This window comes from Schistocerca piceifrons, chromosome 5 (genome assembly GCF_021461385.2).
Source record: "Schistocerca piceifrons isolate TAMUIC-IGC-003096 chromosome 5, iqSchPice1.1, whole genome shotgun sequence".
Classification (NCBI taxonomy): domain Eukaryota; kingdom Metazoa; phylum Arthropoda; class Insecta; order Orthoptera; family Acrididae; genus Schistocerca; species Schistocerca piceifrons.
The window spans coordinates 414,923,020-414,944,938 of NC_060142.1; the positions used below are offsets into that span (position 1 = coordinate 414,923,020).

At 40.4% G+C, this 21,919-nt stretch overlaps 1 protein-coding gene across 1 annotated transcript in view; it reads left to right on the plus strand.

The window, feature by feature from the left end:
* LOC124797857 (ribosome biogenesis protein BOP1 homolog) overlaps window positions 1-21,919 on the plus strand; it is a 77,350-nt gene that overhangs the window by 8,403 nt on the left and 47,028 nt on the right. Inside the window, exons 4-6 of the mRNA XM_047260927.1 lie at window positions 13,444-13,561; window positions 18,639-18,953; window positions 19,059-19,226. Coding sequence (XP_047116883.1) covers window positions 13,444-13,561; window positions 18,639-18,953; window positions 19,059-19,226 — 601 coding nt within the window. The remainder of the gene's footprint in view (window positions 1-13,443; window positions 13,562-18,638; window positions 18,954-19,058; window positions 19,227-21,919) is intronic.

Consider the following 21,919-nt stretch of genomic DNA (forward strand, 5'->3'; position numbering starts at 1 on the left):
CCTTTTTTTTTTTAAGGCAACTCTGCATTAGTTATACGATTGACCATCTAATCTACAGCATCATTCTCAAGCAATACATTTGAAAAGTTAGCTTTTTCTTCTTGCTTGTCATGTTTTCCATACATTTTTCATTTTGGTATAAGATTACACTCCACACAAATATGTTCGGAAAAAAGAAATTGAATCCTGTGTATGGGGGGGGGGGGGGGGGGGGGGTCGCTGGGGCGTTCATAGGTGTGTGTGTGTGTGTGTGTGCAGAGTCATTTCTTTGGTTGGCTTTTTTGTCTGCCATAAAAATATTCTTGTCAGAAAAGAATCTTAACCCACCCCCAACATCGTTTTTTAGTGGTCACAGAAGAAAATGTCAGCTCCTGAGTCACACTGCTCTAGCAGTCTTTAGTAGCACTTGTCTTACATCCTATGTGTAGGATTTGTATGTTGAAGATTCTCTTTGACAATTCAACACTTTGTTTGTTTGCTTACACTTATGATCCTGTCAGCGACTGCTATGGGGTCTTTTAAATGAGCAGTTGAGCTCTTTGAACGACGAATTTTCAAGTGCTGCTCCTCTGCTGGTGCACTAGAATCTTTCTTACAACGTTCCGAAGCTGAATGTTCTATCACATCATCATGAACTGCAGATTTCAAGTATTTAAAGCAGCAGAATTGTATCTGCTGCTGAGCTCCTACTGCGAAGACCTTTGACAATCACAGCACTTTTATCAAACTCTGCACCTCGTTTCAACATCTTAGCCATTGAGATTAAGGCCATTTACCAGGAACAGTCAGTGATGAGACTGTTGATATCAACTTCTGGCAGAAGAAAAATCTGACAGGAAATTAAATTTAAATTTGCCTTTATTTTGGTGATGCACCGTCCACTTACATTTAGTCCACAAACCCTGTGTCAAGGTTCTAGTAGGTTCTAGGAAGGTGGAAGCATTTCTCCATTACCTTCCTCATATCCGTCGTCAAGTGTGTGTTGTTATGTTTGGGAATGAAAAAGGGGAGGTTACAATGTATGCAAATTATTACTGCTCAAATACACACATCAAAAAAAGTTTTGCATCACCCCGGTTCCCAAAACTCCTGAAGATAGGCATGGACTGTGGATATTGTATCACAGACACAGTCACTTTGACTGTTCAGAGATGTCACTAAACCCACCAAAAGATGTAAGCAACTTTGCATGAGCAGCATCTGTTGGACTTAGGGGGTCCGACAGCCAATCAGTTCCAGTCATTCCACCAGCAAGGAGGTAAACCACTCGTGTTGTCTGTAGTTCAACCATGCCTAGAAGTTCAATACTGCAGTTTGATCGCGTCCACATTCTTACTTTCTGCCAGGAATGGCTCTCAACAAGGGAAGTGTCCAGGTGTCTCGGAGTGAACCAAAGCGATGTTGTTCAGACATGGAGGAGATAGAGAGAGACAGGAACTGTTGATGACATGCCTCGCTCAGGCCGCCCAAGGGCTACTACTGCAGTGGATGACCTCTTACCTACAGATCATGGCTCGGTGGAACCCTGACAGCAACTCCACCATATTGAATAATGCTTTTCGTGCAGCCACAGGATGTTGTGTTATGACTCATACTGTGCGCAATAGGCTGCATGATGCACAACTCCACTCCCAATGTCCATGGTGAGGTCCATCTTTGCAACCACGACATCATGCGGTGCAGTACAGATGGGCCCAACAATATGCTGAATGGACCACTCAGGATTGGCATCACGTTCTCTTCACTGATGAATGTCGAATGTGCCTTCAACCAGACAATCATCAGAGACGTGTTTGGAGGCAACCTGGTCAGGCTAACACCTTAGACGTACTGTCCAGTGACTGCAGCAAGTTGGAGGTTCCCTGCTGTTTTGGGGTGGCTTAATGTGGGGCCGACATACGCCACTGGTGGTCATGGAAGGTGCTGTAATGGCTGTACGATACATGAATGCCATCCTCCAACCGGTAGTGCAACCATATTGGTGAGGAATTCGTTTTCATGGACGGCGGTATGCGCGCCCATTGTGCACCTCTTGTGAGTGATTTCCTTCAGGATAACGACATCGCTCTACTGGAGTGGCCAGCATGTCCTACAGACATGAACCCTATCGAACGTGCCCGGGATAGATTGAAAAGGGCTGTTTATGGACAACGTGATCCACCAGCCACTCTGAGGGATCTATGCCGAATCGCCATTGAGGAGTGGGACATTCTGGAGTTCCCTTGATGAACTTGTGGATAGTATACCGCAATGAATACAGGCATGCATCAATGCAAGAGGATGTGCTACTGTGTATTAGAGGTACCAGTCTATAGAGCAATCTGAACCACCACCTCTGAAGGTCTTGCTGTATGGTGGTGCAACATACAATGTGTGGTTTTCATGAGCAATAAAAAGGGCAGAAATTATATTTATGTTGATCTCTATTCTAATTTTCTGTACAGGTTTCAGTACTCTCGGAACTGAGGTGATGCAATACTTTTTTTGATGTGTGAAGCACTGAAACGGCAGACGTAGCATAGTAGCACATTCCACAGATGCATCACTAAAAGTGTTGAGAGCTGTCTGTTAGTGACATGGGAAGGTATTTTTGACGTAACGTATATCATTAAATACACACTATAATATCCAGGAGTTTTATGACCCCGCCCCTCCTTAAACTGCTGATGAAATTCTTGTAATGAAAATTTATTTCCATAACAAGATTCAAACCAACTAATTTGTGGTGGACTACCACCAAACTGATATGTTATGGATTTGGTTAATGCAGGAAGTTTTTTAACACTTTAAGTATTCAAACAAAAATCTCTGTGGAAGAATGAAGGCTCTTAAAAATGGGATATTTTATCTTAACTGTGAATGTGTATTCAAACAAAAATCTCTGTGGAAGAATGAAGGCTCTTAAAAATGGGATATTTTATCTTAACTGAGAATGTGTTGTACTGAACTTGTGTGAACCTGTTAGTGCATGATGAACTGGTCATCTTATCTGTGTAATAGGTTTTCCTCAGACAATTCACATATACAAATATGTTGTAGTGTATATTTATTAACATTTCGAAGTTGTTGTGAAACACATCCTCACACATTTGATATACACTAATGCAGGGGCGGGCAGGAATCCTGCACATGTGTGGTGCACTTGCTCGTGTGCAGTTAATAGGTGTTCTGCGTGCACACAGGGGCAAGCTGGCCACCCGCTTCTCTCCCCTCCCCACCATACCAACTCTCCACTCCTTCCTCTGTAATGTGTGGGTCCCCCCCCTCCCCCCCCCCCCCCGCCAGCTTGCTTTATTGAATGAAGGCATAAGGTTAGTAGGAGTGCTTGAAAGTAATCATGCTTTGAAAGAGTACCTATTACCTACGATATGTTTTATTTAATTATTACAGGTGGAGTTTACAATACGTTTAATGTCTGGAACAAAATTTCTACATATGGACAAACGCAAACAGTTACCTAAATTTTCATCACTGATGTTTGCTGTTAACCGAGACTTATTACTTTTCATAACAGAAAAAAATCTCTCACAAACGTATGTTGAGCCAAACATTGACATTATCTTCGCGGCTTCATGATGGTGACGAGGAAACTCTTGCTGTGGAAAGTCTTGATAAGAGTCTATTACACGTTGTGCCAAAAGGAACTTGTCTCTCAGACGAGAATTACACTGTAGATCTATTAATTCCATTTGCAAATTGGGATGAATATCATCTACAGAAACAGCAAATGGTCTTGAGAACCATTCAAAAGCTTGGGATAAATATGATATATCCCCAAATCGCTTGAGAAATTCCTCTCTTATTGCACTAAGTACAGAAACATATTCTTTACAATTCTGTTCCTGTACAGTAGACAGAGTAGGGAAATGCACTGCGTTTCCTGACAAGAGCTGTCGTTCCCATAGCTCTAGCTTGCTAGTGAAAGCTTGCACCTTTTCAGCCATTTCACAAATTAGCTGATTTTCTCCTTGCAAACTTGTGTTCAATGCATTCATGTGTCGGGTAATGTCCACTAGAAATGTAAGGTCGGCAACCCACTCTGGATCTTCTAACTTGGGATCGTACCTTCCTTTGTCCTTTAAAAACTGATTTATTGGTATTCTCAGCTCAAAAGATCTTTTTAGTACATTACCGATGCTAAGCCACCGGCCTTCACTGTGGTATTGTATGTCACTGTACTCTTCCCCAATTTCAGCTAAGTATGTCTGAAACTGTCTTTGTGTAATCCCGTGGGATCTCCAATAATTTACTGCCCGAATAACCACTTGCATGATGTCCCCCCAGTTTTGCTGCTTTTGCACAGAGTACTTCTCAGTGCAAAATGCAGAGGATGCTGTACAATGATTCTTCTGCACACTGAGGCTTTTTCCTTAGTAATCCAACAAATGCCGTTTGTTCCCCTTTCATTGCAGGTGCTCTGTCTGTTGTCACTGATACCAAACGTTCCCAGTTTAAGCCAACTGAATCGACAGCTTCTTCTACGGTTTTTAGGATGTGCGCGCCGGTAGTCATGCTTTTTAAAGATATCACATCCAAAAAATCCTCTGTTATGTGCACACCGCAGACATAAATCACTAATTGCGCGGTGTCTGAAATATATGTGGACTCATCAAGCGTGATGGAAAATGCAATAAACTCCTTCACTGCACTCCTTAATTGATGGTAAATGTCACCTGCCATGGCATTTATACGACGACTTACAGTCCGCTGAGAAAGAGTGATAGCTCGAAACTGATTTGTATTCAGTGGTGTCATTGTTGCACTCCTTTATAAACTCACCTTCAGCAAATGGTTTTCCAGCTGTCTCTATACTAAGCGCAATCTTATAACTTGCATGTACTGCTGGGCTATCGTTGTTGTCCTGAAAAATTGAAAACGGTGCTCCATAAAATGTTAAATCAGTTAGTTGAGAGACATGATGAAAGAAAGTTGCAGATCTCTCGTGACGACAGCAACTTACATTCGATTGCTCTTCGTAAGGTCAGTCAATTTCCCCATCCGCTCAGAATCTGACAGTAAAATGTACTCATCCTTGTGAAATTTATTATAATGGCATTCAATACTAAACTTCCGCTGACCAGCGAAAATACTGCCACATATGAAACATTTTAAATTTTCACGTTTTTGCACAAAGAAAAAATGATTCTCCCATTCCTTTTTAAAAGATAATAAATTTCCACTTCTCCGATTCCTTGATTCACTCTGCATTTTCCAGTTCTGTAAATACAGCGTTCACTACATAGTGGTTGCTTCGCATCAATGTCCGCAGGTTAGCCGCAACGTGCTGGCTGTCGCCACTGCCCCGGTCGACAATAGCACGTGAGCAGCACACATGCAGCACTGTGCGCTCATGAGCCGCGTGCAATGTTTGCTCGCCCCTGCACTGATTATAAGGATCCCATTGAGACTGAAGCATTGAGCAGTCTTCAATCCCACCTGTCTGTAGGTCACTTCAGCATGTCTTGGAATCCAGCAATGTATATCCCTGATACATCTGTTATCCATTCAAAAGCTACATGTCTTACTCACCTCCATTTTATTTTTATTATGTCATTTCATTTTCCACTCCTGTCTGTTTCTAATACATTTATATGTTTCATTGTAACTCCTAGTAAATCTTAATACACTTTATTCTGTTGCTCACTCAGCAGTCAGTTTGTAATGGTTTTCACATTAAAATTCTGTGTTCGGTTGCTAAAAGACAAAACTGACATTGCACACTATTTCAACACTTTACTTTTGAGACACATTAGAAGTGACTGTTTAATTTACTTTTGCTTTCTTGTTTATTTATATTGCCATTAACTTGCTTCATGGCTTCATTGTTAATCTGAATAATTTTCATTGAAGTTTTGATATACAAAGTATGAGATACGTGTCGTGAAAATGAGTCCATGTTGTTATCAGAGACACATTGTAACTATATACCCTAAGAAATCTAGTGTTTGTGCTGGCACTTATCTCAATCATTTCAGAGAGTACAAAGTGCATTCCTAAACGTAATATGTAATTCTAATTGTTCTACACCTTTTCCCAGTAGGGCATTACAAAGGGCTTGGACACTGAATCCAGAACTGTGGCAATCATGAGTTTTAACATGCTGTTCTCTTCTCTTTATTGACTAAATTCTGATTTACAATATTAGATACCCCTGCTTTCAGTTAGAGCTCAATGACATGAAAATATTGTCGATGCTGTTCTTGTCTTTCACTGTAGGTAAAATTGTGTGTGTCAGAAGATTTGCAAGATTTCCATGGATTGTGTTTGGCATACTTTCTTCAACCCAAATAAACTTGTGCTGGACCCACTACCATAAAGAACTGATTCTGTACTTGTTATTAATACTTGTGGTGACAAAATATGTGGGAATATAATACCTGAATTATAATGCGTTAATCAAAATTATATTAACTCTCAGATGACCAAAACAGTTAATTAACTTCACACACATCTATAAATGAAATGTATCAAATGTGTCAAATGATAAGCTGCAAGTGCTAAATACCTGTGAACTCTACCTGTTCACCATCATGTTCAACACACAAAAACCAACAATTAACAGCAGCATTTAAAGCCCGTACACACATTTCACTGAGAATGGATATCACAACCCGTGTATGGTCCTTTAGGTCATTCATGTCACGAACTTTCCTATTGTAAATGTGCTCCTTTACCGAGGCCCATAACCAGAAATCGCATGGTGTTAAGTCAGGAGATTGTAGAGGCCAGCACAATGGCCTATAACGACCAATCCATTGACTTGGAAATGTTGCACTGAGAAACTAACAGTATGGGTCCATTGAAATGGAGCGCCATCATTGGAAATAAGCTGAATGGCAGATTTCTAGTGGTTGTTCACCAATGGCGTAACATTGCAGCATCTGTATGTAGAAGTTATAAGTTACTGCTCCTGTATCAAAAAAGTAGGGTCCAATGACTCCAACATCGGTCACAACACACCAAACATTCACTTTTGGGCAGTCATGTTCATGCAACTGAATGACTTATGGTTTTTGGTGGCCCAGAAAATTGTTTTATGTTGGTTCACAAAACCACTTGTTAAAAAGTGGCTTCATCACTGAATACTGTTACATTCACAATATGTTGCCGGATATTTGTCATTTCAACTAAAATCGGACAGCATTTATCTTGCTTATATTTCTGTGCCAGTGTTAAAGCTTGGGGGACGTGGGTGTGGTATGGTCACGTCCCAAGGTCATGTTTCATGATGTGCCACACTGTTTTTTGAGGAATTCCTGTTCCCAAATTGCATTGTACACTTGATTTTTAAGGACTGTGCAACATGGCTTCATGCATAATAGCGATTTTGTGTTCACATCTTCATTATCTTGGCCGCCCTGCATTGCCTTGATAGTTCTTAACTTCCGATGCAGTATCCACAAATTTCTTGTAGGTGCGGTACTGTGTGAAACAGCTTGGTGGTTCATGTGCAGGTTGCTGCCTGAACTTTTCATGGACAAGAGCCGGCAAACAATACACTTCAATCGTGCTTGCTGCAAATCTTTGTGGCTTGAGTGTCAATCATTCAGCCAGTATGTCTAACTAAAAAAATGAAGAGACTGAAGATGTTACAATGATAAACTGTGCAACTACTAAAAATACAACATAACACATGTTACATTACATTCAGTAAATTATTTCTGCCCTATGCATGTTGTTGTTGTTGTGGTCTTCAGTCCTGAGACTGGTTTGATGCAGCTCTCCATGCTACTCTATCCTGTGCAAGCTTCTTCATCTCCCAGTGCCTACTGCAACCTACATCCTTCTGAATCGGCTTAGTGTATTCATCTCTTGCTCTCCCTCTACGATTTTTACCCTCCATGCTGCCCTCCAATACTAAATTGGTGATCCCTTGATGCCTCAGAACATGTCCTACCAACCGATCCCTTCTTCTGGTCAAGTTGTGCCACAAACTTCTCTTCTCCCCAATCCTTTTCAATACTTCCTCATTAGTTATGTGATCTACCCATCTAATCTTCAGCATTCTTCTGTAGCACCACATTTCGAAAGCTTCTATTCTCTTCTTGTCCAAACTATTTATCGTCCATGTTTCACTTCCATACAAATACTTTCAGAAATGACTTCCTGACACTTAAATCTATACTCAATGCTAACAAATTTCTCTTCTTCAGAAACGCTTTCCTTGCCATTGCCAGTCTACATTTTATATCCTCTCTACTTCAACCATCATCAGTTATTTTGCTCCCCAAATAGCAAAACTCTTTTACTACTTATGCGTCTCATTTCCTAATCTAATTCCCTCAGCATCACCCGACTTAATTCGACTACATTCCATTATCCTCGTTTTGCTTTTGTTGATGTTAATCTTATATCCTCCTTTCAAGACGCTATCCATTCCGTTCAACTGCTCTTCCAAGTCCTTTACTGTCTCTGACAGAATTACAATCGTCGGCGAACCTCAAAGTTTTTATTTCTTCTCCATGGATTTTAATACCTACTCCGAATTTTTCTTTTGTTTCCTTTACTGCTTGCTCAATATACAGATTGAATAACATCAGGGAGAGGCAACAACCCTGTCTTACTCCCTTCCCAACCACTGCTTCCCTTTCATGTCCCTCGACTCTTATAACTGCCATCTGGTTTCTGTACAAATTGTAAATAGCATTTCGCTCCCTGTATTTTACCCCTGCCATCTTCAGAATTTGAAAGAGAGTATTCCAGTCAGCATTGTCAAAAGCTTTCTGTAAGTCTACAAATGCTAGAAATGTAGGTTTGCCTTTCCTTAATCTTTCTTCTAAGATAAGTCGTAAGGTCAGTATTGCCTCACGTGTTCCCGTATTTCTACGGAATCCAAACTGATCTTCCCCGAGGTCGGCTTCTACTAGTTTTTCCATTCGTCTGTAAAAAATTCGTGTTAGTATTTTGCAGCTGTGGCTTATTAAACTGACTGTTCGGTAATTTTCACATCTGTCAACACCTGCTTTCTTTGGGATTGGAATTATTATATTCTTCTTGAAGTCTGAGGGTATTTCGCCTGTTTCATACATCTTCCTCACCAGATGGTAGAGTTTTGTCAGGACTGGCTCTCCCAAGGCCGTCAGTAGTTCCAATGGAATGTTGTCTACTCCGGGGGCCTTGTTTCGACTCAGGTCTTTCAGTGCTCTGTCAAACTCTTCACGCAGTATCGTATCTCCCATTTCATCTTCATCTACATCCTCTTCCATTCCCATAATATTGTCCTCAAGTACATCGCCATTGTATAGACCCTCTATATACTCCTTCCACCTTTCTGCTTTCCCTTCTTTGCTTAGAACTGGGTTTCCATCTGAGCTCTTGATGTTCATACAAGTGGTTCTCTTATCTCCAAAGGTCTCTTTAATTTTCCTGTAGGCAGTATCTATCTTACCCCTAGTGAGATAAGCCTCTACATCCTTACATTTGTCCTCTAGCCATCCCTGCTTAGCCATTTTGCACTTCCTGTCGATCTCATTTTTGAGACTTTTCTATTCCTTTTTGCCTGCTCCATTTACTGCATTTTTATATTTTCTCCTTTCATCAATTAAATTCAGTATTTCTTCTGTTACCCAAGGATTTCTACTAGCCCTCGTCTTTTTACCTACTTGATCCTCTGCTGCCTTCACTACTTCATCCCTCAAAGCTACCCATTCTACTTCTACTGTATTTCTTTCCCCCATTCCTGTCAATTGTTCCCTTATGCTCTCCCTGAAACTCTGTACAACCTCTGGTTCTTTCAGTTTATCCAGGTCCCATCTCCTTAAGTTCCCACCTTTTTGCAGTTTCTTCAGTTTTAATCTACAGGTCATAACCAATAGATTGTGGTCAGAGTCCACATCTGCCCCTGGAAATGTCTTACAATTTAAAACCTGGTTCCTAAATCTCTGTCTTACCATTATATAATCTATCTGATACCTTTTAGTATCTCCAGGGTTCTCCCATGTATACAACCATCTTTCATGATTCTTAAACTAAGTGTTAGCTATGATTAAGTTATGCTCTGTGCAAAATTCTGCCAGACAGCTTCCTCTTTCATTTCTCTCCCCCAATCCATATTTACCCACTACGTTTCCTTCTCTCCCTTTTCCTACTCTCGAATTCCAGTCACCCATGACTATTAAATTTTCGCCACCCTTCACTATCTGAATAATTTCTTTTATCTCATCATACATTTCTTCAATTTCTTCGTCATCTGCAGAGCTAGTTGGCATATGAACTTGTACTACTGTAGTAGGTGTGGGCTTTGTATCTATCTTGGCCACAATAATGCGTTCACTATGCTGTTTGTAGTAGCTTACCCGCATTCCTACTTTCCTATTCATTATTAAACCTACTCCTGCATTACCGCTATTTGATTTTGTGTTTATAACCCTGTAGTCACCTGACCAGAAGTCTTGTTCCTCCTGCCACCGAACTTCACTAATTCCCACTATATCTAACTTTAACCTATCCATTTCCCTTTTTACATTTTCTAACCTACCTGCCTGATTAAGTGATCTGACATTCCACACTCCGATCCGTAGAACGCCAGTTTTCTTTCTCCTGATAACGACATCCTCTTGAGTAGTCCCCGCCCGGAGATCCGAATGGGGGACTATTTTACCTCTGGAATATTTTACCCAAGAGGACGCCATCATCATTTAATCATACAGTAAAGCTTCATGCCCTCGGGAAAAATTACGGCCGTAGTTTCCCCTTGCTTTCAGCCGTTCGCAGTACCAGCACAGCAAGGCCGTTTTGGTTATTGTTACAAGACCAGATCAGTCAATCATCCAGACTGTCGCCCTTGCAACTACTGAAAAGGCTGCTGCCCCTCTTCAGGAACCACACGTTTGTCTGGCCTCTCAACAGATACCCCTCCGTTGTGGTTGCACCTATGGTACGGCTATCTGTGTCGCTGAGGCACGCAAGCCTCCCCACCAACGGCAAGGTCCATGGTTCATGGGGGGAGGCTATGCATGTTATGTCCATTTAAATGTTAATATTATTTTGATTAAGCCTGTGTAGTGCATATTTTATTGTTCATTGAAACTGAGTCTTTTTTATGACTCACCGACTGGCAACAACTTTATGCCATGTACTGTATGGCTGAGAGTGATATAAATTAGCTACAATGGTACACTGAAAGGCTTTAATTCCTTCAGCCCCACCCCTTTTTGTCGTCTATGTGTGGTACACATATGGAGTAACACTAAAATGATAAGCTCCCTATGTACTGAAATGCAGGAGGATCTGCAACAAATTGACGCATGGTGCAGGGAATGGCAATTGAATCTCAATGTAGACAAGTGTAATGTGCTGCGAATACATAGAAAGAATGTTCCTTTATCATTTAGCTACAATATAGCAGGTCAGCAACTGGAAGCAGTTAATTTCATAAATTATCTGGGAGTAGGCATTAGGAGTGATTTAAAATGGAATGACCATATAAAATTAATCGTCGGTAAAGCAGCTGTCAGACAGATTCATTGGAAGAATCCTAAGGAAATGTAGCCAAAAACAAAGGAAGTAGGTTACAGTACACTTGTTCGCCCGCTGCTTGAATACTGCTCACTGGTGTGGGATCCGTACCAGATGGGTTGATAGAAGAGATAGAGAAGAACCAACGGAGAGCAGCGCGCTTCGTTACAGGATCATTTAGTAATTGCGAAAGTGTTATGGAGATGATAGATGAACTCCAGTGGAAGACTCTGCAGGAGAACATACCTTCACCAAGGAGTCAAGCAGTATATTGCTCCCTCCTATGTATATCTCGCGAAGAGACTGTGAGGATAAAATCAGAGAGATTAGAGCCCACACAGAGGCATACTGACAATCTTTCTTTTCACAAACAATAAGGGACTGGAATAGAAGGGAGAACCGGTAGAGGTACTCAAAGTACCCTCCGCCACACACCGTCAGGTGGCTTGCGGAGTATGGATGTAGGAGTAGATGTGGTGGGCCTCTACATGTTTCCTTTTACCCAGAAGTTAGCCAGAATGATAAGCTTTGATGTGAATGAAGTATGTAGTTGTGGAATGTTTCACAATTTGCTGATGACTGTATGTTATGTATTACAAGGGTTGTTCTGAAAGTAATGGCTCCTATTTTAATTCATGGAAACTACAGGAGATACATAATCACAACAGCACAACTAAATAGAGCAATATTTCAGCTACAGGCTGTCATTTTTCCACAATGTCACCACTATTCATTATGCACTTTTGCCATTGATGAACCAGAGGCTACATGCTGCACTTGTAAAAATTGGAACCAGCTAAGGCTAACCACTTCCTTACAGCTTTGACAACAGCATCTGAATCCTGAAAATGTTGGACACACAGTCCATCTTTCAGAAGGCCAAAGACACGGAAGTCCGAAGACGCTGAATCGGGATTGTAAGGTGCATGTTGCAAGACAGTCCAGCCAAATTTTGCAGTGAGGTACGTGGTCACAAAACTGCTGTGGGGCCTGGCATTATCATGTTGCACATGAAAGTTGATATTGTTCTCTGGCCTTATCCTGGAAACTAGGGCTTTCAGCTTGGTATTGTCTTGTAGCATGCTGAATTGACAGTTTCTCCCGGCTCCAGGACATCCAAAAGAACAGCACCCTGGCTATCTCAGAAGACTGTGCACATCACTTCACCTGCAGATGGCTGTGACTAGAATTTCTTCTTTGACAGAGAATTGGCATGTTGCCATTCCATGGACTATCCTTTTGATTCCAGCTCGTAGTGGTGACACCACATCTCACCTCTGGTGATGATGCTATTCAGAAAATCACCACCTTCAGCTTCATATTGGTCCAGCAGGTCCCGACAGTTTTCCATTTGATGAGTTTTTTGTTCTTCTGTAAGCATCTGCGGGTCCCATCTCACACAGTCTTTGCGACTACAAAGTCGTTCTAAAGTTGTTTCCAAGGCATTATAGTAGACATTCAGCTTTTCGCACAATTCTCAGGTTGTTATCCGCCGATCAGCGTGCATGAGTTGATCCAGACGTTCTTTGTTGCGACAGATAAGTGTGCAGGGTTGACCGTGCTGTGGTTTGTCATGCACACCACCTTTTCACGGCTTTTAGCAAGTGTAGATTGGTTTCAATCAGCACAATTTGTTCAGCAGTGAGAAAATCAATTACACTTCACTGTTTTATATGTGTGTCCACATCAGACTCCATTTTGGAACACTCCTCTGCTGGCGCCAACTACCACAGGACAACAGAACCACCTGCAAAAGAAAGAGGAAGGTTCAAGCATTAGCACTACACCAATGATGTCTGGCGTGGACATCCAAAGTCACCACAAAAAAATATGAGGCATTACTTTCAGAACAACCCTAGTGTGTTTCTTAATCCTCATTTTATACCCCTCAAATAAGTGTTTCTAATTAATTTTTTTCCAAGCCTGCTGTTTATTTTGTGTAAACTTGTTTCTTTTCCAGTGATTAACATGTTTTTGTTCTTGTAGGCGAACTGTGAAAGATCCACAGACAGGCCAAGATGTAGTGCTTTGTGATGCTGATGTTGACCTTATTCAGAGGCTGCAGAGTTCAAAGATACCAGACGCTGAATTTGATGAATATGCGGTATGTTTTAACACTTCAGATTTATAAAGAATATGTTCAAAAAAACAGCAGTATTGAAAGGATAGATTGCTACTCACAACATAGAGGAGGTGTTTGGTTGCAGAATGGCACAATGAAAAAGAATGCTGAAATGTTTAGACACAACTCACTCACTTGTAGATACTTTACCACTGTCTCTGTATGTTGGATTCTTGAGGCAGTGGCGTGTGTGTGTGTGTGTGTGTGTGTGTGTGTGTGTGTGTGTGTGTGTGTGTGAGAGAGAGAGAGAGAGAGAGAGAGAGAGAGAGAGAGAGAGAGAGAGAGAGAGAAGGACTTTATATGAAAGCTTCAATATTTTAATAATTTTGTTATTTTTTTCTAGAGGTCAGTCTTAAAGCGTCTCTTTTTATTTGCGTAGTGCAATAATGGAAGCTATTATTGTACAGTTCTGTAAATTAAGAATGCAAAAGTGATTAATACATATGAGGGGCATTTGAAAAGCCTGTGCAAAAATAGAAACTACTTACGTGTTTCGGGTAAACCTTTTTCATTTTTTGACATAATCTCCTTTTTTAGACTTACACACTTCATCCAATGCTTTTCTAATTTGTTGATCACTTCCGAATAATAGGAATTGTCCAAGCCTGCAAAATAGCCATTAGTTGCTGTAATCACCTCCTTGTTTGAATAAAATCTTTGCCTCGCCAGCCATTTCTTCAAATTGCGGAACAAATAGTAGTCAGAGGGAGCCAAGTCTGGAGAATAGGGAGTATGTGAAACGAGTTGGAATCCTATTTCCATTAATTTCGTGACCACAACTGCTGAGGTGTGTGTTGGTGCAATGTCATGATGAAAAAGGACTTTCTTGCGGTCCAATCGCTGGCATTTTTCTTGCAGCTCGGTTTTCAAACAGTGCAGTAATGATGAATAATATGCACCTGTAATAGTTTGACCCTTGTTAGATAGTCTATGAGGATTATCCCTTGCGAATCCCAAAAGACAGTCGCCATAACCTTTCCAAGCGGAGGACTGGTCTTCGCCTTTTTTGGTGCAGATTCTCCCTCGGTAACCCATTGTTTAGATTATTGTTTGATCTCAGGAGTATAATATTGTATCCGTGTATCATCCACAGTAACGAAACGACACTTAAAGTCCTGTGGATTCTTCCTGAACAGATGCAAACCATCCTTGCGACACTTCACATGATTCCGTTTTTGGACAAGCGTGAGCAGTCGCGGAACCCATCGTGCGGATAGCTTTCTCATGTCCAAATGTTTATGCAAAATGTTATGTGCCAATTCATTCGAGATGCGTACAGAACTAGCAATCTCACACACCTTAACTCTTCTGTCATCCATCACCATATCACGGATTTTATCATTGATTTCGTCGTAACCTCCACAGGGCGTCCAGAACATTCAGCATGACTTTTGCCCATATGGCCACTCTGAAAATTTTGAAACCATTTATAAACTGTTCTAATTAAAGATGCAGAATCACCTTAATGTTTATCAAGCTTCTATTTATTCTCCTGAGGCGTTTTGCCTTTCATAAAGTAATGTTTAATCACCACACGAAATTCTTCTTCGTCCATCTTTTGACAATCATTTGATTTCCTTGATTCACATGAATGCCAAACACAAAGAAATAGACCATTATGACTGAAACTCGGTGTGCGCTCTTTCCAAAGATGCTACTAACTAAACATGACCTCGATAGGTGCCGCTGGTGCCAGCTCTCGGACTTTGCATGGACTTTTCAAACATCCCTCGTATTATAATGACTGCACAATCAACACCTTATCGAAATACAGTGGTCTCCCTTCTGGTCAGTAAAGGTCCATCTTAGTACTTGCCTATTTATACACTGCATGTACACTGTGTTCCTAATTATTATGCATAGCGTAACAGTGCAAAAACACACACACACACACTCTCTCTCTCTCTCTCTCTCTCTCTCTCTCTCTCTCTCTCTCTCTCTCTCTCTCTCTCTCTCTCTCTCTCTCTCTCTCTTTAACCTGTTATAAAGGATGGTAGTGTAATTGGTGATTTATATTAAATAAAAATTGTTCCTTCTTTGTTCATATTTTTTGCCTCACTGCTTTGCAGCTACTTCGAAAAGTGAGAAAAACATTGTTCAGCCATAAGTGGGTTCTGTTTTCTACACTACATACCTTGCATTAGTGAGCTTCATCAGCCTACTCGTTAGCAGTTTCTTCACGATCACTCATCAACAATAATACAAAATAATTTTATAGAGTAACCTTTTTTAATCTATGAAGATTTTTATTTTTCTCTTCACTGAGCATTTTTGCAAAGAATCACTATTCTCACTTGGAGAAACTCTAAAATTAAAACTATAATGGATAAAACAGGATGGAGCAGAAAGCTAAAATTACGAGGCAAGAAGCAGCAGTTGCAGAATTGCTGGACCTGACAAAAATATTTTTTGTGTAATTGTTGAATAATTTCACTTGCCATATTTGCAAAACTGTTATAAATGTCCCAAGGGTCAGCTGCAGTGAGTGGTTTGGAGTCTGCAGAACTAGCAAGTATGTACACCCGTGCTCTGTATCAGTTCTGCAACACTATAGTGGCAACCTCTGTGCCATCTTCATCTTGTTTATCCCTCCACCCTGTGTCCACACCTCAAAATACTACATGTGCAATCTTCACAAATCTCAGTCATCAGGGATCTTGTCTCTCTTGGTTTTTAATCTTCTCTCACCCTACGTGTTCATTTCATATTTTTCTGTTGGTACATGTCTTTACGTTACCTCTTTTCTCAGTGTTTCATCTCATTTCCTTTGACTTGTGACTGCCCTCTAACTTTCCAGCTCTTCAAAATCATTTCTGTTCATATTTCAATTGACTCTTACCATCTGGCCCATTGATTAGTTGTTCCATCCGTTGAACAGATGAGGAAATTTATATTCTTTGAGGTTTGACTTTTTCCACAATTTATACTGAAATTCATGTAATTTCCCAGTATGTAGATGTTACAACCTCTCAATACACCACAGCATCATCCACAAAAAGCCTCAGTGAACTTCCGATGTCATCCACAAGGTCATTTATGTATATTGTGAATAGCAATGGTCCTACGACACTCCCCTGCAGCACACCTGAAATCACTCTTACTTCTGAAGACTTCTCTCCATTGAGAATGACATGCTGCATTCTGTTATCTAGGAACTCTTGAATCCAATCACACAATTGGTCTGACAGTCCATGTGCTCTTACTTTGTTCATTAAACAAGTGTGGGGAACTGTATCGAATGCCTTGCGGAAGTCAAGAAACACGGCATCTACCTGGGAACCCATGTAAAATTATACTGTCATGTACACACAAACAATGAAAATAATGATAAAATGACAAAATCCACAAATCTACGATATGTGTGAACACAGTAGTGTTCACGTACAAATGATTTGTAGAGCACAAATCACCATCACCACATTTCTGTATGTATAAATCTAATGATACCAGGATTTTCAAATTAGAAGTAATTGTAAACACGTTAAAGTAAAGAATTTATTTTGTTTTCATTTACGTAATTTAATTACAGCCAACATGAAATGAACATAGAAGCGTAGTGGTTCCACTCCCAAGGAAGAGATGCATGTTGGATTATAAAATAATTTCACTGCACATTTTCTTAATAAATCTGCCAGTGAATAAGTACAAATTGTAACCTGTAGGTGTTATAATATTGCACTATCATTAATGGTTTCATGATTTTCTGAAAAGCTTGTCCGTGTGTATTATAATCTTCTTAATTGTGTATATAATTGTGGAGAACTGAACTATGGCTTTGATATCATCATTCACTCTTGCGGGATTCCTTCTACATACTGGACCTTTTAAAACTTGAACCTTTCCTGAAACCATTCCAAATGCACATTCATGGTTTTTCTTCCTCTGCCTAAGTAGTAGCTAAAAATTCTTTTCACATATGTAAACCTTTCTTGGGGGATGTTCTTATGAAATAGTTTGGTGAGGGGGATGCTTCATCTGATGAAAAATAGTAAGAAAACAGGCTATAACTACCATCATACGTTAAACCCGATGGGAATGGAATATCAATGCCTGCCAATGTGTTATCTAGTGCTTATACTGCTGAAGCATGAAAATTCCTTGATCAGCATAGACTACCCTGATTAAAGTAAATAACCCATCAGCATCACAGCATGCCAATAGCACAACAGCATGTTATTATGTTGGAGCGGAAGTTCATAGCATTTTTCCGTAAGTTTAATAAACACAACAGATACACATGGTAGAGACTTTAGCCATTAATAATATATTCTCCTTCACTAATTACAACAGCCTGCTGCTGATGGTGCGGTAACTTTTAGATTCCACGGGTGTAGCAACCACATGATTTTGAGGTGAAGAACTCATGGAGCCACATTTGGAGCACATTTTCATCTGGAGAGGAAGTTCCTTGAAGGTTGTTCGACAGAGAGCAGAAAAGGTGAAAATCTGGGGGCCCAAGTTCATGTGAATAAGTTGGGTGTGGAATGACTTCCGAGCAGAACACCTGTATAGTGTTTTTTGCCAGTCTACCAGAATACAGAGGGGCATTGTCATGGATTAGCATCCTTCATGCAGTCTTCATGGTAGTTGTTCATGGATTACATTTGCAAAACATTTATTTACAATAAATGTCAGCAGTGATGGTTACACCTTGGGGCAGCAATTTGCAATAACTACACTGTCACTGTTCTACCAGATGCATAACATACAGGTTGTTGTTCAGGGAGTTACTGCTTTGTTTGGGATCAACCATTCCTCTTTTTCCTTATTTAGCATAAAGACACCATTTCTTGTCACCAGTAATGATACAGGATAGGTATGGTCAGTGTTGTTAACAAGCCAGTTGCTGATGAGCAAGCACAGAGGCACATATGACCACCCACTGATTTTTGTCCTTTTTGCCTTAGAGTATGCTTCTGTAGTAATGCTTCACCTTGCAATAAACTGTAGTAATGCTGAAATTTGTTTTGTGTTGGTTTCATAATGGAACTCTTTCATCCCCAGTATACTTTACTTGCTACAGTTGTATGTTTTAACTGTTTATTTATTTTATTAATAGCCTTGGATAGAATGGTTTACCTCAGAAGTCATGAAGACACCACTACGAAAGTTTCCAGAACACAAACGATCGTTCTTGCCAAGTAAATCAGAGAAAGAAAAAGTATCTAAATTGGTTCATGCAATAAAAATGGGATGGATAAAACCAAGGAAAGAAAAAGATAAAGATCCAAAATTTTATATGTTGTGGCAGACAGACGATACAGCTGAACACATGAGACGTATTCATGATCATATACCAGCTCCAAAACGTCATTTACCTGGGCATGCTGAATCCTACAATCCTCCACCAGAATATCTCTTTGATGAAAGAGAAGTAAGTAACTGAATAGTACTTGTTCTAGTAAGTAACTTGCAACAACAGACATAAATTTAATTATTTATGGTGACATTGCTTAACAGATATTTTCTTTATTGGCAGGTAAAACAGTGGAATAAGTTGCAAGCCACACCATGGAAGAGCAAACTTCACTTCATACCTCAGAAATACAGGTCATTGAGGGAAGTTCCAGCTTACAGTAGATATATTAGAGAGAGGTTCTTACGTTGTCTGGATTTATACATGTGCCCACGGGCAAGGAAGATGAGGGTAAGTTATTACTTACAGGAAACGCTTTAAAATTATGTGCCGTGTTCAAAACCTGAGGCAGTTGGTGTGGTGAATATGGTTCTATGAATCTAAAGGTCTTAAGTCAGTACATCATTTGCTGCATTCCTGGCACCCAACACGATTTTCACCTTTTCCAAAGATTTGTGAGAATGAAAAGCAGCAAGTTGCACCAACTGAAGGAATCTACATTAAGCAGTAATGTTCCTCTGTAACTCAATAAGAATGAGTATCATCAAGGTTGCCACAAGCTCTAGAAATCAGGGAATTTCAGATGTATCAGGGAAATTTGGAAAAAAAAACTGGAAAAATCTTGTTTTTGTCTCAGTAGATGAAATGGTTTGTTTACTGCGATGGGTTCTAGGCGCTCAGTCCGGAACCGCGCGACTGCTACGGTCGCAGGTTCGAATCCTGCCTCGGGCATGGATGTGTGTGATGTCCTTAGGTTAGTTAGGTTTAAGTAGTTCTAAGTTCTAGGGGACTGATGACCACAGATGTTAAGTCCCATAGTGCTCAGAGCCATTTACTGCGATGTTGTGCACCGTCACTGTCTGGACACAGCTGAGTACGTACGCAGCTTCCCTACTCATCCCTAATACTTTGCCCTTCTTACCGCTCCCCTCAGCTTGCAGTCAGTGCTGCCACCACTATTTGTCGCTAGCCTAGCAACTGCCGACGAGAGGCAGGGAGGTGTGAGGTGTGGTTTGTTTGGATCTGATTCTCAGAGACTGTTGACACAGCAGCTGGAGATGGCGGTTGTGTGTCCATGAGTTGTCTGAGTGATTTTGTGGCTGCGTGTTTGCACACTATTGTTTTCTGACAAAGGCTATGGCCGACAATTTAATTCTGAGAGTATGATTGTCTTTTCTACATGCCTGCCTTCGGCTCATCGATCATCTTTACAGTGAGTTGCTACCTATCCTCATTAGTATTGATTCCCAGAGTATTTGTTCAATTTATCTGTTGCATGGATTGATCACTGTGGTCTTATTTCATCAACATGGCGTCTGTGATGCATGAATAGCTGGCCACACGAGTGGATTTCTGTGACAGGCCAAAACCGCTGGCCATTTCTGCGGGTATCTCTAATGGATTGGGCCTGCAAATCTGAAACCTGTAATTTCCCACTAATGTGCAGGCCCTGCCAATCGAATCTTGTCTCACCAATCTGTTCGCAGGCCAGGTCTGTCTGTGTGTGGCATAATGCAGCGAATTTTCGTGGTTTATCCGTGGGCCCAGGACTGCGTTGCTCCTCAGCAGGCCAGAGGCCATGGGGGATGAATTTCAGCCATTGTGACTGTCTAACCACAAGTATATTGAACAGTGCAGTGTTTTATAGAAATTTTATTTATTGTAGTACATTTTGACACTTTGAAAGTAGTTTATTTATTAAAAAGATGGACGATAAGAAGAAAATTGTAGCAGTTGCTGGCAGTTTGGACACTATGTACTCATATATTTCTCGAAAGAAAAATCATTCAATATCAGTAAAATAATAGACATAACACGGTGAGTAATAATCAACAATAAAGAACATAGTAGAACCAACAGTTTGTTGCTGGTCACCTATAGTGTTGGTTTACACAACTCTTCCCTGTCTTATACACTTCTTTCAAGAGGCCTAATTTTTTCTGAGGTTGTTTCTGAGAATAGTGAAGGTATTTTAAATCTGTCTTGCAACTCAAAGGAAAAGTTTATTTTTGTCACCATGTGTGTTTCATTTTATTGCAATAAAATAACGATAGTGGTCTCAATGAAACACACAACCGTTTAACTTGCTTTCTCCATCTAAACTCAGTTCATTACAAAATATGTTGATGTTAGTACTTAAGATTTTTCCTCACATGAGAGAGAAATTCAGATATCCTTACGTATTTTTCAGATCTCAAAATTTGTCAAGGGAAGATGCTAAAACTTATCTGAAAATCAGGGAATTTCACTTGGGTAAACTGGTGGCAGCCCTGATCATGCTCAATAGTTCCTTTATTTTTTAACTAACATTCAGGCCTGAGTTACTTTACTGCATACTTTTAATAATAAAATAATTATGTAGCACCTGTGTTGTCGACAGTTATTTTAACTGTCTGTTATAGGTATTTACAATCTGCGAGAACTTTCCTACTTTATTAATTTTTTGTATGGGCTGTATACGTTGATTTGGGAGATAGGCTGCAGCAGTTGCACCGTATTTCAGAAAGAATCATTCACATTTGTTGTTCATTGGTTGTTTTTAGTGTGTAGTATAGATTGTGATTGAATAAGAAGAAAATTGGAATTAATAGAAATATTGAGTGTAAAATAATGGTGCAACAACCATCTTGCCTGCAAAAAAAAGTGAAGCTCTGAGAAGGGGTGGAAGAAACTTGTTTGTGCTGATTCAACTGGGAAGAGTGACATAAAGCCATTATTTCTTCTCCTGAGGCAAGCTGCTTCACAACTGTTGCCACTGATAGTTGATATCATAGATACTGGCACTGGGACGGAGCTGATGTCCAAGCTGGTCTCCATAAGTTCTGCCAATGACAGATCTGGTTATCTTTCCAGCTTGGGAGAGTCTCATTGTCATGTTCACAGTTCATAGACACCCATCCCGTGTGTGGGTGAGCAGTGTCCTGTTGAAAACTTGATCAGTGATATTGTCACATAAAAGGTAACACATGAGGAGACTGAATGTC